General features: G+C 47.3%; 1 protein-coding gene across 1 annotated transcript; it reads right to left on the minus strand.

Moving 5' to 3' along the window:
- Positions 1–742: 742 nt before the first annotated feature.
- On the minus strand, positions 743–2,832 carry LOC130039277 (transcription factor SPT20 homolog). The gene is made up of 2 exons (XM_056131123.1): positions 1,111–2,832; positions 743–952 (listed from the first exon to the last, which is right to left on the minus strand). Exons 1-2 carry the CDS (start codon positions 2,830–2,832, stop codon positions 743–745), a joined length of 1,932 nt encoding a protein of 643 aa, XP_055987098.1.
- Between the last annotated feature and the right edge of the window lie 11,990 nt (positions 2,833–14,822).

Here is a 14,822-nt window from a genome sequence, read left to right on the forward strand (position 1 = left end):
GATCATGACCATTGCTCCTCTGGATGTGGCGGTTGAGGTCACGGCTGTGGTGGTTGAGGCTGTGGCTGCGCCTGTGGAGATCATGACCATTGCTCCTCTGGCTGTGGCTGTGGTGGTTGAGGCCATGGCTGTGGTGGTTGAGGCCGTGGCTGCACCTGCGGAGATCATGAACCTTGCTCCTCTGGCTGTGGCTGTCGTGGTTGAGGCCGTAGCTGTGGTGGTTGAGGCCGTGGCTGCACCTGTGATCATGACCATTGCTCCTCTGGCTGTGGCTGTGGTGGTTGAGACCGTAGCTGTAGTGGTTGAGGCCGTGGCTGCGCCTGTGGAGATCGTGACTTTTGCTCCTCTGGCCGCGGCTGCAGTGGACAAGGCTGTGGCTGCACTTGTGTAGATCATGACTTTTGCTCCTCTGGCCATGGCTGTGGTGTATGAAGCCGTGGCTGCGCCTGTGGAGATCTTGACCGTTGCTCCTCTGGCTGTGGCTGTGGTGGACGAGGCGGTGGCTGCGCCGGTGGAGATCATGAATTTTCCTCCTCTGGCTGTGGCTGCTGCTGTGGAGGCCACGGTTGCTCTTCTGGCCGTGGCCACTGCTGCTGAAGTTGTGGTGACTGCTTTCGTGGCTGTGGACACTGTGGTCAGACAGAAGGGAGCAGGCTGCTGCTGCGGACCTGTCTTCCTCTGGATAAAACTGAGCTGAGACAACGCGGCTGACTGGGACTGCAAACTTCCCACTCCAGCGAGTTTAATGACCACGGCTTGCTGGCCACTGGTGCAACATGGCAGAGTGGACGACTGTGACGTGGGTTGCTGGGAAACAGCGGGATGCTGGAGAAGTTGCTGAGCTGGAATCAGTTGAACGAGCTGTTGCTTCTCCTGCGGCTCCAGCTGGGTCTTCAAAACAAGGGAACCTTGCGGAAGCTGCAATAAACGCACAGGCTTGAGACCAGAAGCACTTTTCAAGAAAAACTGAACGCCCGTTTTAGTACTTACTGGCAATGCACTGGGCTGCGCCGGGGGTGGCTGCCCTCTGGAAGGCTTATGACCTGCCTTCAGACCGGCAGGAGCCGTGGCTACTGAGAGAGAGCTCAGCATAGGGTCAAAATCACTTACCAAAGATGGTGCTGCTCGAGGAGGACTCACCACATGGATGCTACTCGGTCCTGCAGGGTCAGCAGCGCCTCGGGTGACTTGGGGCCTCTGTGAGGGCTTCACGGTGGATGGATCTGGAGTTGGTTGTGATGAGTCGTCACTGGCCAGGGCTGGGCCTGTCTGTGATGACGTGGAAAGGGCAGCAGTAGGAGTCACCTGGACACTATTCACTTCCACAGAGGGTGTCTGGGAAGGAGTTGGTGGCTGAGAAGCAGGATCAGGTGAGAGAAAACTGAAAAAGCTTCTTGTCTGCTCCGGAGTAAAAGTGTTCCATGAGGAACTGTCTGAGCTTGGAGGAAGTGTGATGGAGAGATCAGAATAGTCACTTCCCTTCTCCAGGATGGAACTCGGAATCAGCAGGGACTCAGACTGGAATGTTTCTTCCTCTTGGGAAAGTAGGCAGAGACTGGCTGAGCCGCTGGAGCTGGTGGATACTGTGTCTGGACATATGATGTCCATCTGGACCAGTTCCTTAGATGAACCAACCATGCTCCCAGGATCGGGCTTACTCTTGATACTTGGTGAATGGTCATCCATGGAGGACTGGGGCGGAGACAGTGGTCTCTCACATCTGGCTTCTGTACACGACCTTTGTTCAGAGACAGGTGGATTACTCTGTGACTGCATGAAGATCGGCTCCGCTGTCTGAGACTGTCTGCCAGCTTTACATCCAAATCCAGAGTCATCCTTTACCTCTTGGGCTGACCAGGCTACTGGGTGTGAGTCTCTGACAGGCGTCTTCCCTTTCGCATATTTCTCCACATCTATTTCAGAAGGGACAGCCAAGTCACAGGGTCTCTGCTTCCACATATCTACATAACTGCCCCCAGAAATTTTGAGATCATACCGTGGAACTTCTCTACAGCCTTTGCTTCTTTTGCAGGAACTCACCATGCTCAGCTCAGGAGGAGGTGAACAACCAGACAGCTCCTGCTGCCTATTCAGGGAGGAAGCAGAATACCTCTTGAGGTTTCCTTTCATGGGGCGCGTGTTCATCTTTTGCTTGTTGTAGAGCAGTCTGTTTTCAGTGCAGGCTACTGCGACAGAAGGATCAAGGCACAGTGGTTCGGCTGTAGCTAAGAGTAGCTGGCTCTCGAGCAGAAGCTTGTCTTCCTGGGACCATGCCTTGGAATTACTGGCTATTGACTGTACATCACAGGCTAAAGTCTGCATCGTTGGTCGCAAGAGAATATGCCTACTTTGGTAGCCAGGAGGTGCCACATCGCTAGCCTGCCTGTAGTCCCTTATTTCTGCAATGACACACCCAGAGTGAAAAATATCAATCTCAGATTTATCTAGGAGAGTCACCAAAATGGGAGGCAATTCTTCTGCATCAAAGTATTCGAGCAATTCAGCTTCATCGTAAGGCAGGTGTATGGATTCTGAACATGACCCATTTTTCTCCTTCAGCATCAGGGAATAGCCCTCTTTCCCTGGGTACAGGTTTACAATTAAACAGGGCAGTGACTCTCTCTTAACAAGCTTCTCTAACAAGTTCACATTACTTTTTAATCCCTGCATTATCGAAGACTCTTTTTCACATTCTTCAACATAGATGTCATACAGTTTTTGATGGAGAGATTTTTCTCCATCAGATGAGCAATTCCGTTTAGGGGGTCTCTGCTGGGCACTTTCAATGATAGACTCTGCCTGATCCACAGCTTGTTCTAAAGGTTGTTGCATTGTGGCAAAATAGGGACCCTAAATAAAGAGAAATTTGAAAATAATGAAACTTGAAACCAAGATAACACATAAGTGAAGGGAGTGAAAATCAAGTCTTTGCTACCAATATAAACCCACACTGGAGGGGCCAGCCTAGCTGCAATGTGGACAGCACCAAACCAGCCCCCACCTTTCATCCCAAATCCTTGCAATTTCAAGGAATACCTGTACCTGATCAAGCTGCCTCCAAGCTGGGCTTCAGGTCTCTGCTGGCTGGTCCGGAAGCTGACCTGAAGCCCCTACCCCGCCCCCCTATGGCCCCACCTCCCCACCCCACCCCCATGCTGATGCAGCCCTTTGTGCTCAGGCCAGTGAGCAAGCTGCTCTCTACAGGGGTCTTGCCTCGAGCCTCCCGCTCCTTGTTGCTAGGCCCACAATGTGCACTTCCTGTTCTGGAGCCCAAGTTTCCTCTGAAGGACAGGACCAAGCAGTTCCTTATCACTGCATTTACAGCGACGGCGTGCACGCAAAAACACACGTGCTCAGAGAAAAACAATTTTTGATTCTGTGTCACCCCTCTCCAATTCTCACTGCAAGGCAACAGCCGGGAGAGTTGTGGAAGTTGGTCATTTCTTTTCTTCCTAAGTGCTTTCCCTGGAACTGTTCTGATTTGCAAATGGTTTTTTTTGTTATCCACAGTAGGATGCCCCAGGTGTCCATCACCAACTTAACGCACCCCGGATTCCAATGCGCCCCAGATTTCACAGGCATTGCTCTGACTTGCATGGAAAAACTTTCCTGGTTTTGGTGTAAGCATAGAAATTTGGCAAGAATTTTTCGCTGATCTCCTGGCTACCGGTTTCTTACAATTGTGTGCAGACTTAAGATGGTATTCTTTTTATTTTATTTTTTTTTCCACGCCCTGCTGTTCTCTGGAATCACTCCTGGCGTAGCTCAGGGACCCATATGTGATGGGGGGGGGGAGCAAACTCAGGTCTGTGAGTGCAAGACAAGCTCCTCCTTGGCTGTGCTATCTCTATGGCCTGCTCTTAAGGCACATTCTATTTTTCAAAAAAATTTTTTATTGAATCACTGTGATAGTTACACAGCTTTCATGATTGAATTTCAGTCATAGAATGTTCAAAGATCCATCCCTCCACCAGTGTACACTTCCCACTACCAATGACCCCAGTATCCCTCCCACCATCCCCAGACCCCACACCCCCCCTTCACACACACACACACACACACACACACATGCGCGCGCGCGCCTTTATAGCAGGCATCTTCCTTCTTACTCTCTCTCCTTTGGGCATTATAGTTTGCAATATAGATACTGAGAGGTCATCATCTTTGGTCCTTAGTCTACTTTCAGCACAATCTCCCATCCCAAGCGATCCCTCCAACCATCACTTATTTAGTGGTCCCTTCACTAATTCCAACTGCCTTCTCCCCCAGCACATGAGGCAGGCTTCCAATACGGCACATTCTTATCCGTAAGTTTTACCTTTTATTTCCCTACGTTATACTAAGGAAATTTATTGATTATTTAAAAGTATATGGTAGGCAAATTGTTTGCCTTTGGACATAGGGGTAGGGAGTAAGCTGCTTGTTTAAAAGGTTCTTTCTGGTATGCTTTGAAAGTTTGCCTTAAAGTTTACAAGGTTTATTATTCCGGGTGATGGCAATTCATTTCAGATGATTAAGATGACTAGCCTGGAGCTACAATAGTACTGATGGATCTGGAGTGATGTGACTGAACCTTAGATCATCTATGAGCAATTATTTGGTTTTCCATTAATTTTTTGCCTTAAAATGTGCCACCCTTTTGACAATTCATTAACAGAATCTCTTGATATTTAGATCAAGTCATAGTGACAGTAAAACATTCACAGTCAAGTTTCAACTGAGCGTCCAAGACAGATTGGTAAAACTTTGAATTACAACTGTTCTCATATAAATATTGGTACTTTTTTGTTTAGGGGCTTTTTTGTTTGTTTGTTTTTAAGTCGCACCCTGCCGTGCTCACAGCTACCTCCTGGGCTCTGTAGTCAGGGCTCACTCCTGGCAGGGCTTGTGGGACCATATAGGGTGCCGGGGATGGAACCTAGGGCAGGCTTGTGAAAGACAATTGATGGTCTTACCTGCTATAGCATCTCTCAGGCCCACTTTTTTATTTTTAACCCATGGTGCTTTTGACATGCAGATTACAGAAGATACGGGTTACTGAAACAAGATGAAGCCCTCCTTGAAGTGTTGCAGTTTCTTAAATATGACCTCCCTTTGGGAATGGACAAGAATAATTTTCTCATGGCATTCCAACTGACTCTGGGTGAATGGGTGCTTATGAAATGCCACAAGGGGATTTTGAATCAATTTTTTCTTAACATTTTTATTGGGAGATGCTGGGGATTGAACCCAGGGCCTCACACATGCAAGTGCTCTGCGTTGAGCCAAATTCCTGACATGTTTCTTTCTTTTTTTTTTTTTTGCCTTTTGCTCCTAGCTTTTCAGTTGTGCCTGGTGGGGCTGAGGGGCTAGTCCTCTAGTGATGCTTGGGTCCTGCTCCTGGCCATGCTCAGGAAAATGAGACAATGCTGGGGATCGAACCCATGCAAAGCTTGCATGCTAACCCGCCAAGCTACATTCTAGACCGCAATGCCAGCATTTCTGAACCTGGGCACTAAGGTCAGTAAGGGTGAGAAATCTGTTTTTTCCCGTCCTCTTAACTGAAGCATGTTTACAGAATCTTTGACCTTACAGCCCCCCCCCCACACACACACACTCTGAGAGCAGCCACCAGAGCTGTAACAAAAACTGCTGTGGGGGGCCGGAGCGATAGCACAGGGGGTAGGATGTTTGCCTTGCACGTGGCCGACCCAGGTTCGATTCCCAGCACCCCATATGGTCCCCTGAGCACTGCCAGGAGTAATTCCTGAGTAACCCCTTTACACCGCCAGGTGTGACCCAAAAAGCAAAAAACAAAACAAAAACCCTTCTGTGGATAATTCCATTTCTCCCGGGGGGGGGGGGGGGACGATGTCCATGGCTAAGAGCTAGTGGCCATCCACGCATATCTGGAAGCTGACTGTGATCCAGATGCAGACCCACAGCTGACATCCCAGGGTATCTGACAGCACAGAGGTGCATCTGTCCCTGCCATGGGATGGGTCACCTCCCCACTTGGCACTGTGTCTTCAGTCTGAGGAAGAGGACAGGGTTTGCTGTGGGTAGTTTCTTGGAAGCTCATCTCATGAAGTGCTGGTCAGCTGCCCAGGGGAAGAGATGCTGAGCCGGAATGGCAGAGAAGACAACGCAGCCAAGGCCTGTCCCAAGCTGAGGCTGCAGTGATAACTGGTCCCAGCCAGGGCTGTCTGGGAGGAAGCCTGGCATGGTTCTAGCTTCCTGTCTCTCTCTCTGGCCTTGCTCCTGACAGTACTAAGGTGATCAAATGCAGACCTAGGGCTGGAAGCAATGCCTCATACCTCAGGTCCATGATTTTATTTTGTTTTGTTTTGGGGGTCTCAGCTGGCAGTACCCAGGGGACTATATGGGATGCTGGGGACCATGTCGGCTGCATGCAAGGTAAGCACCCCTACCCATTGTACCATCTCTCTGACCCATGGTTCATATTTTTTTATTTTTGGCTTTTGGGCCACACCCAAGGCAATGCTCAGGAGTTACTCCTGGGCTCTGCATTCAGGAATTATTCCTGGCTGTTCTTGGGGGACCATATGGGATGCCGGGGATTGAACCTGGGTCCGCTGTGTGCAAGGCAAATGCCCTACCTGCTGTACTATCACTCCAGCCCTCAGTCCACAATTTTTAATGACGTACAATACAATTTAACATAGAGCTAATTTTACCTTTTACTTTGTACTGTTTTGCATTTTGAAAAAAATGCTAATCGTGCAATCAAAAAATAGAATTGTTTTATCATACGAGAAAACTCCTTTCAGGATATCTGGAGTCCATTCCTACTCCCTCAATGTTGTTGGCAGGAAGGACTGATCTGTTTTATCTACCAAAAGACTTCCAGAGAGCCATACACATGAGATCAGAAATCATGTAACTTTGGAACTAAGTTCCGTAAGATGTCCGCATTGATGGCCTAGTCTGGTTAGGTTTATTATTAGTTTGTGGCTCTTAACTGTTATAAAATGCTCTACTGTATGAATGTAACAGGGTTTTTTTTTAAGTTTAAAGATATTAGCTTCTACCAATTTGGGGTTATTATGAACAAAGTCGATATAAATATTTACAAATAAGTATTTGGTGAATATAAAATTTCATTTCACATGGCAATGTTGGGTCACATGGACTTATCTCTTATTTAAACTTGTATGTGCTTTTGTGTGTGTGTGCCACATCTGGTAGTGCTCAGGGCTAACTCCTGGCTCTGTGCTTAGGGATCACTCCTAGTTTGAGCCTTATCGGCTCTAGTTTCTCTCTGCCCCCTAGTGTTTAACTTTGTTTTGTTTTGAGGCCCTATGGGCAGTGTTCAGGGCTTACTCCTGGCTCGGCACCCAGAGATCACTCTTGGATGGGCTCAGGGGACCACATGGAGATGTTTGGGGGTCCAAAGGCCAGCCACACAAAGCAAATGCCAAACGCTTAACTTTTAAAGAAACTATTAAACCGGGCTGGGGATGGTTGAACACGTGTATATCTACAGGAAGAGAAGAGAAGGAAGGGAGGAACGGAGGGAAAGAGGAAGGAAAGGAAGGAAAGAGGAAAGGAGGGACAGAAAGAGGGAGGGAAGGCGAGAAGGAAAAAAGAAAAGAGAAGGAAACAGATTGTCCCCTCAAGCCTCTAAGTAGGAATGGAGTTTTGTCAACATCTTATTTTTTTCCTAGTGAGATTCATTTCAGACTCTGACCCCGAGAACTATGCTCTTTCAAGCCACTATTTTGCAGTAACATATTAAAGTAGGGCTAGCAAAACAAAAAAGATGCTTTATGTAATAAATGGTGGTGAGAACTAGGGAACCCTGCATTTTGCTGCCGGCTGCTTGCTGAATGGAAGTTGACAGAACTGCAAACCTCTAAAACAAAGGGTTACCTACAATCTCATTGAAACTGGGGGCAAACTAAGCACGCAGAATTTCCCAAAACTTCTAAAGGCATTTTCTTTAGCTGAATCTTATAAAATGCTTCGTTTCCAATATCTCTATTCTCAGAAATACATAAAGAGGAGATTCAGGGGCTTTGGGGATGCAAAGCAAAAGAAACAGGAGTGATATAATGGTAAGAACCCAGGCTCTGAAAACACAAGCTCGTTTCATATTCTTGGGTTTGGGTCTGTGATCTTCACTGAGCTCAAGCAAAAAAAAAAACATACCTTTCATTGTGTGAGCCCCTATGTTGGAGTATCACACACACCCCCACAGAGCCTCCCCACTCCCCACAGCACCACTGGGTGTGGCCAAGCACTACTGGGGCTGATGCATCAGCAAGCATATAGCTTGCCTGTTGGTTATGATTGATCTGAGTTAGTGAGGATTGAGTTGGTCGGGCTGGAGTGACAGCACAGCAGGTAGGGCGTTTGCCTTGCATGCAGCTGGCCTGGGTTCGATCCCCCGCATCTCATATGGTCCCCCGAGTACTGGCAGGAGTAATGCCTGAGTGCATGAGCCAGGAGTAACCCCTATGCACACCCCTATGCTTTTTGGGTGTGACCCAAAAAGCGAAAAAAAAAATTAGAGTTGATGAAAATTGATTAAGGCATATAAATGCTGTGCATACAATGAGCATTCAATAACTGTGAACTACTGTGTTAGAGAAAGGTGAATGGGACTGAAAAGTAGTATGTAATCTCAGTGTACAAAGCTCAACTTTCCACAACCTCAGGTTCTCTCACGGGGATGTCCCCATCTATGATTTATTTATTAATTGGCTTTTTGGCTTTTGGGGTCACACCCGGCGATGCACAGGGTTACTCCTGGCTCTGTACTCAGGAATCACTCCTGGTGGTGCTTGGGGGACCATAGGGGACGCTGGGGATCGAACCCAGGTTGGTTGTGTGCAAGGCTAATACCCTCCCCGCTATGCTATCACCCCGACCCTGCTATCTGTGATTTAGAGCCAGCATGAGGTAGTGTGCAGCTGAAAATGAGGATGGAAGGAGAGGAGCTGTCTGCATGCCCTAGGAAAGTGACCAGGACAAAGGGGACAGTTCTCTGGAGCCCTGTGACGGGGGGGGGGGGTTGGGGGGGGAGAGGCCCATGGCCTCCACCATCCAGTCAGCATGTCCTGGGAGAAGCACATATGTAAACTCAACATGCTTCTTGGATTTATTTTTTTCTTGAAGTCCAGTTTTCTCTTTCTCCTGAAATGCAACGTATTGCTTTGAAGCCTTGGGGTTGTCCTAACATCTATATGGAAAACACAGATGTTGTAGCACAGCCTTTAGGAACGAACTTCTGTTTCTTTCCCATAGTGACCAAAGTGAAGTACTTATCTCGGGGCAGCCTAGTGTTCATTAGAAGTTCGATGAGGCACCAAAGCAATAGTACAGCTGGTAGGGTGCTTGCCTTGCATGCAATCAATCTGGGTTCTATAACTGGCATCCCATATGGTCCCCAGAGCACCACCAGGAGTGATTCCTGAGTGCAGAGTCAGAACCATCCCCTGAGCACTGCCGGGTGTGGCCTCAAAACAGACCAAAAAAAAAGCTCATATGAGCGGATACTCTAAAACACTGCGAGGAGGAAAATCACAAGAAAACGCATGGGCTCTCAATGCATTCATACACATGAGACAGAATGAAAACTTCCAGGGCCAGAATCCAGGAGCAGAGAAGACCGGGGTCTTTACTCAAAGACTCAGACACAGAGGCCAGCATGATGGCACAGCAGGGAGGAAACTTGCCTTGCATGTGGCCCAGCCAGGCTCGGTCCCTAGAACCACATATGGTCTCCAGAGTCCTGCCAGGAGTGATCCCTGAGCACAGAGCCAGGAGTAAGCTCCGAGTACTGATGGTGTGACTCCCCCCAACCCCAACAAAAAACAAGAAGAGAAAACAAAGCACTCATATGCTCTGCTATACTTTCTGAAATCAGAAAGAGGACTCGAACCACCACTGAGAAAAGGTTCCAGAACCAACAACTAAAACCAAAACTTGTTTTCTTTTAAACCTGTTTTTTTTTCATTTACAATACCTTAATATGCAAACCGGTCTATAGGTCATATGGTTTTACAAGAACTCCCAAATGTAGCTCAGAAAGTGAGCAATAGGCTTGATGCTCAAAAAAAATTAAGTGCGGGGGCTGGAGCGATAGCACCATGGGTAGGGCATTTACCTTGCACACGGCCAACCCAAGTTTGATTCCCAGCATCCCATATGGTCCCCCGAGCACCACCAGGAGTAATTCCTGAGTGCAGAGCTAGGAGTAACCCCTGAGCATCGCCGGGTGTGACCCAAAAATTAAAAAAAAGTGCTATATTCTAAGTATATGCATAAAATTTTTAAATATTAAGACTAAAACATGTAAATGTCATTTAAATAGTATGTTATAAAAATATATATAGCAAATATTAAAATCTAAGGGAAAATAGGAGACTTCAGTATGTGATTTTCTTTATTTTTGCCTTCAGGGATCACTCCTGGCAGTGCTTGGTGACCATATGGGATACTAGGATGGAACCCGAGTTTGTCACATGAACGGCAAGCACCCTACCTCTATTCCTAATTTATTTATTTTTGGTTTGGGGGCCACACCCAGCAGTGCTCAGGAGTAGCTCCCGAGTAGTGTTCAGGATGCCATGAGGTGCCAAAGGTCAAACCCAGGTCTCCTGCATGCAAAGCAAGCATGCACTCATCTCATCAAGTCTTCTCCTGGGCCCTCAATATATGAATTTTAGTGAGCTGGAGCAATAGCACAGTGGGTAGGGTGGCCAACCCGGCCACCCCAGGTTCGATTCTTCCACCCTTCTCGCAGAGCCCGGCAAGCTACCGAGAGTATCTCAGCCGCAGGGCAAAGCCTGGCAAGCTCCCCGTAACATATTCGATATGCCAAACACAGTAACAAGTGTCACAATGGAGACGTTACTGGGCCCGCTTGAGCAAATGGATGAACAACGGGAGGACAGTGACAGTGTTTATTTGCACATATATCAAAATGATATGCATATTCAGGCTATTTCACCTTCCCCTGAGAAGTTCCCATAGACAATAGCCCTCCTATTGAGTCATCCTAGATTTTGAAAAGAGTAAAACCTTACAACATTTTTAAAAGAAGAAAAAACCTGTGTCATCAGATCCATTTTAATAAGGCTGACTAATGTTACTAAGTATATAACATTGTCTAATACCTAATTACTGTCAAAATGCATTATAAAGAAAAGATGATCGCCCCAACTATAATCATAGCTTTGTTGGCTCAGAAAGCGGGATGTGACACCTGGCCTACACTGGGGGGTAGGGGGGTATGGTTTATCATCTGTTCACATGTCTCAGAGTCAGTTTTTGGGCGATCATAATGTGTTAACATGCTGGTCCTTCTAAGTCAGAGGCATGAAGGTGTCGTGTTCTGTAAGAACCTGCCTCGTTCACTGTGACACACATTCTAGAGGAAGCCACATGTCCACTTCTTCCTGAGCTCCTCCAAGGAAATGTTCCCATACTGAATTTAGATCAAATGGCAGTGTTAGGAGTCACAGTACCAAAAATAAAAGTAAAACCCGGGGAGGGATTGTCCCTTATCAGCTTTCTGGTCACAGGTCACAATCTTCACACCTCCTTTTCTACCTCACTAGATCCCTGTCTGGGCCACCACCTGCACCATCTTCCTCTATGTGGCAATTCTGCCACAGAAGTGGATAACATGGGGTGGGCCTTGCAGTGGCCTGCACTCAATACCCTAGCCCCCCAAAAGAGAATTTGTTTGTTTTTGCTTTTTGGGTCACACCCAACAATACTCGGGGGTTACTCCTGGCAGTGCTGTGGAGACCATATGGAATGCCAGGGATCAAACTTGGGTCAGCCACATGCAAGGCAAATGCCCTACCGCTATACTATTGCTCCGACCCGAAGAGAATTTGTTTTAAGTTTTACAGACAAATTGAGGGCAGCTTAATGGCACTATAAGGTAGAAAATAATTTTTTGTTGGTTTGGGGGCCATACCCAGTGATGCTCAATAGGTTACTCCTGGCTCTGTGCTCAGGAATTACTCCTGGCGGTGCTTGGGGGAACTTACGGGATGCTGGGGACAGAACTAGGTTGGCCACGTGGAAGGCAAATGCCTTACCCACTGTACTATCCCTCTGGCCCCTATAAAAAATAATTTTTAAGGGTCAAGGATTTAGCTCAGCAATACAGCACTTGCTTTGAATGTGTGAGGCCTTGGGTTTGAATTCAGCACTTCTCCCCAAAAAAGGGCAAAGAAAATACTAATTCTAATTCCAAAGATCTAAATTACAAAGATAATACAGTCAGGGCTTAAGGTGTTTTCCATGCAGGCAGCCAACTTCAGCTGAATATCCAATACCATGTGCCCCACCCCCCAAGTTCTGCCAGGAATGACTCCTGAGCACAGAAGCAAGAGCAACCCTTAGCACTGCTTGTTGTAGGCCAAACTGTCCAACCCCACAGAAGAAAATGCTTTTAACGAGATGCTGCGACTCCTCTCATAGCACAAAGGGAAAAACACACAAAGGAAACATTCCATTGGGGAGGGGAGGGTCTCTCAGCCCTGGGTCCTCTTTTGGAGCGAGCACTCTTCTTCAAAGAGGTCAGCGTCCAGTGGCTACTGGGTTAGTGTTGAGCGGGGACAAACCAACTTTCTGGGGGCACGCAGGGGTGGGCCACACGCAGGGGTGCTGGGGAAGACACCTGGCTCTGTGCCCGGGGGTCACGCCTGATGGAAATGCGATGGGTCACATGTAAGACAAGTGCCTTAACTCCTGCATTCTCTCTCCGGCCCCCATTTTGCCTACTGCGGTGACCCCCTTTGGGGCCCCACCCAGATCCTCCTGGATCCTGGGGACAGTTTCAATTTGTTTCTAGGGATTAAAGGCCCAAAGATGTCTGGTTTGATCAAAGCAGTGGTTCTCAATCTGGAGCTTGCATCCGCTCCCTGGGCCTGGTTAAAATCCAGGCCTGGCACCACCGCCACGAACCTGTTGGTAGTCCCTGGGGGTGGGGCGCCGGGGCTTTTTCTATGAAGCAACCAGATAATTGCTGCTGCCACAGGTCAGGGAACCACACAGAGCGAACCACTGGGCCAGAAAAAAGAGAATTGTTTTTGTCAAAGCCTCTGCTGCATCTTTGCACGACTCAAATTGACCCTGGGGGCGCCAGCTTGTTCCTCCACAAAGGCATGTAATAGGCTTAGCTTCTAAGCACCGCTGCATCTGCGCGCACAGTAGCAGCAGCTTGACCTAAGAATACATTTAGACTCTGCATAAAGCCCCTCTTGGTCACAGGTTTCACCTCTGGTCTGCTTGATTCTTCCTAAGAGCATTTAACTTTTTGAATTTTCTAGGACTGAGACATATTTTTGGGGGGGCCTGATGTTTGTTTGGCCCAGAATTTATTCACTGGGGACTATACTAGGGTAGTAAAGAAAAGCAGCTTCTTTCTTTCTCTCCCTTCTTTCCTCCCTGACCACTCCTCCAACATCACCAAACCCTGTTTCTTTGGCCTCCTGAAATTCTTATATTCTCTCTTCCCTTTCTACACCCCTAACAATCATTTAGGCTCAGCCCTCCATGAAATAACGCTGGATTGGCTGGAACTGTATAACAAGGCTCCCTTTCTTTGTCCTGTTCCTTCAAATCCAATCTCTGGATACGGATTAATATTCCTAATATGTTTCAGTTCCACCTCCCCGCCCTTGGAATGCCTATGATCTGATGCTCTTTCTCCCTATCCAACATATTCATTTTTGTTTTGTTTTATTTGGGACCCCCACCCAGCAGTGCTTAAGGCATCATTCCCGGTGGGCTCCAGAGACCATATGGGGTACTGGGAATAGAAACTGGATCAGTTGTGTGCAGGGCAAGTACCCTACTGTACTATTGCTCCGGCCCTAATATATCCATTCTTATTCTGTAATAATTACACCAAGTAGCTTTGGATCTCAGAATACACTCAGGTACATTCTTGTTTTAACCAGGCGGAACCATTTTTGGGGACTAGTAGTTTTACTAACATATAATTCACACACCATACAATTCAGCCACTACGAATAAACAGATCAATGACTTTAGTGTATCCACAAAGTTGTACAAGTACCACAACTGGGTTTAGAATAGTTTTATCATTCCCCCAAAGAAGCCCTACGTCCATCTGCCGTCACACCCCAGTACTTTCCAATTCCCTCTCAGCTCTAAGAAATCACTGAAAATACTTTCTGCCTCTCAGGATTTACCTATTTTGGACCACATTAAGAATGGATTGATTATATAATAGTTGGTCTTCTGTATCTGTGTTATTTCCTTGGCTAATGTTACAGCATGTATTAGTATTTATTTTTATCACTGCCAAATAATCCATCTACGTGTATATCACGTTGCATTTATCCATTCTTGAGTTGAAGAGCACTTGGGCTGTTTATGCTTTTTAGCTACTATGAACAATTTTGCTACCAATCATTTGTGTACAAATAATTGTGCAACGTGTTTTCAGTTGTCCTGGGAAGACATCTTTCACTGGAACTGAACTAACACTATGTGTGTGAGGGTTCTAACTTCTGTGCAACCTCACTAGCTCTTTTTATGTCACTTGTTTTGTTTTGGGGCCATACCGCAACTGCACAGGGCTTATGCCTTATTGCACTCAGGGATCACTCCTGGCGGTGCTCGGGAACCATATGGAGTGCTAGGGATTGAATCCTGGGTTGGCAGTGTGTAAAGCAAGCACTTTACTCTCTTTCCTCTTGCTCCAGCCCCCGAGAAGACTTTTTTTTGGTGGGGAGTGGGAGAGTTAGGTCACACCCAATGGTGCTCAGGACTGACTCCTGGCTCTGGACTCAGGAATCACTCCTGGTAGTGCTCAGGGGGACCATATG

Source organism: Sorex fumeus, unplaced genomic scaffold (genome assembly GCF_029834395.1).
Source record: "Sorex fumeus unplaced genomic scaffold, SorFum_2.1 ptg000086l, whole genome shotgun sequence".
Classification (NCBI taxonomy): domain Eukaryota; kingdom Metazoa; phylum Chordata; class Mammalia; order Eulipotyphla; family Soricidae; genus Sorex; species Sorex fumeus.

Excerpts from the sequence above, each read along its gene's own strand:
- LOC130039277 (XM_056131123.1), bottom strand. The coding sequence starts at position 2,832 with ATGCAACAACCTTTAGAACAAGCTGTGGATCAGGCAGAGTCTATCATT. Across the intron at positions 953-1,110 it reads CTCGAGCAGCACCATCTTTG|TGCTTCTGGTCTCAAGCCTG; the intron begins GTAAGTGATTTT and ends TTTCTTGAAAAG.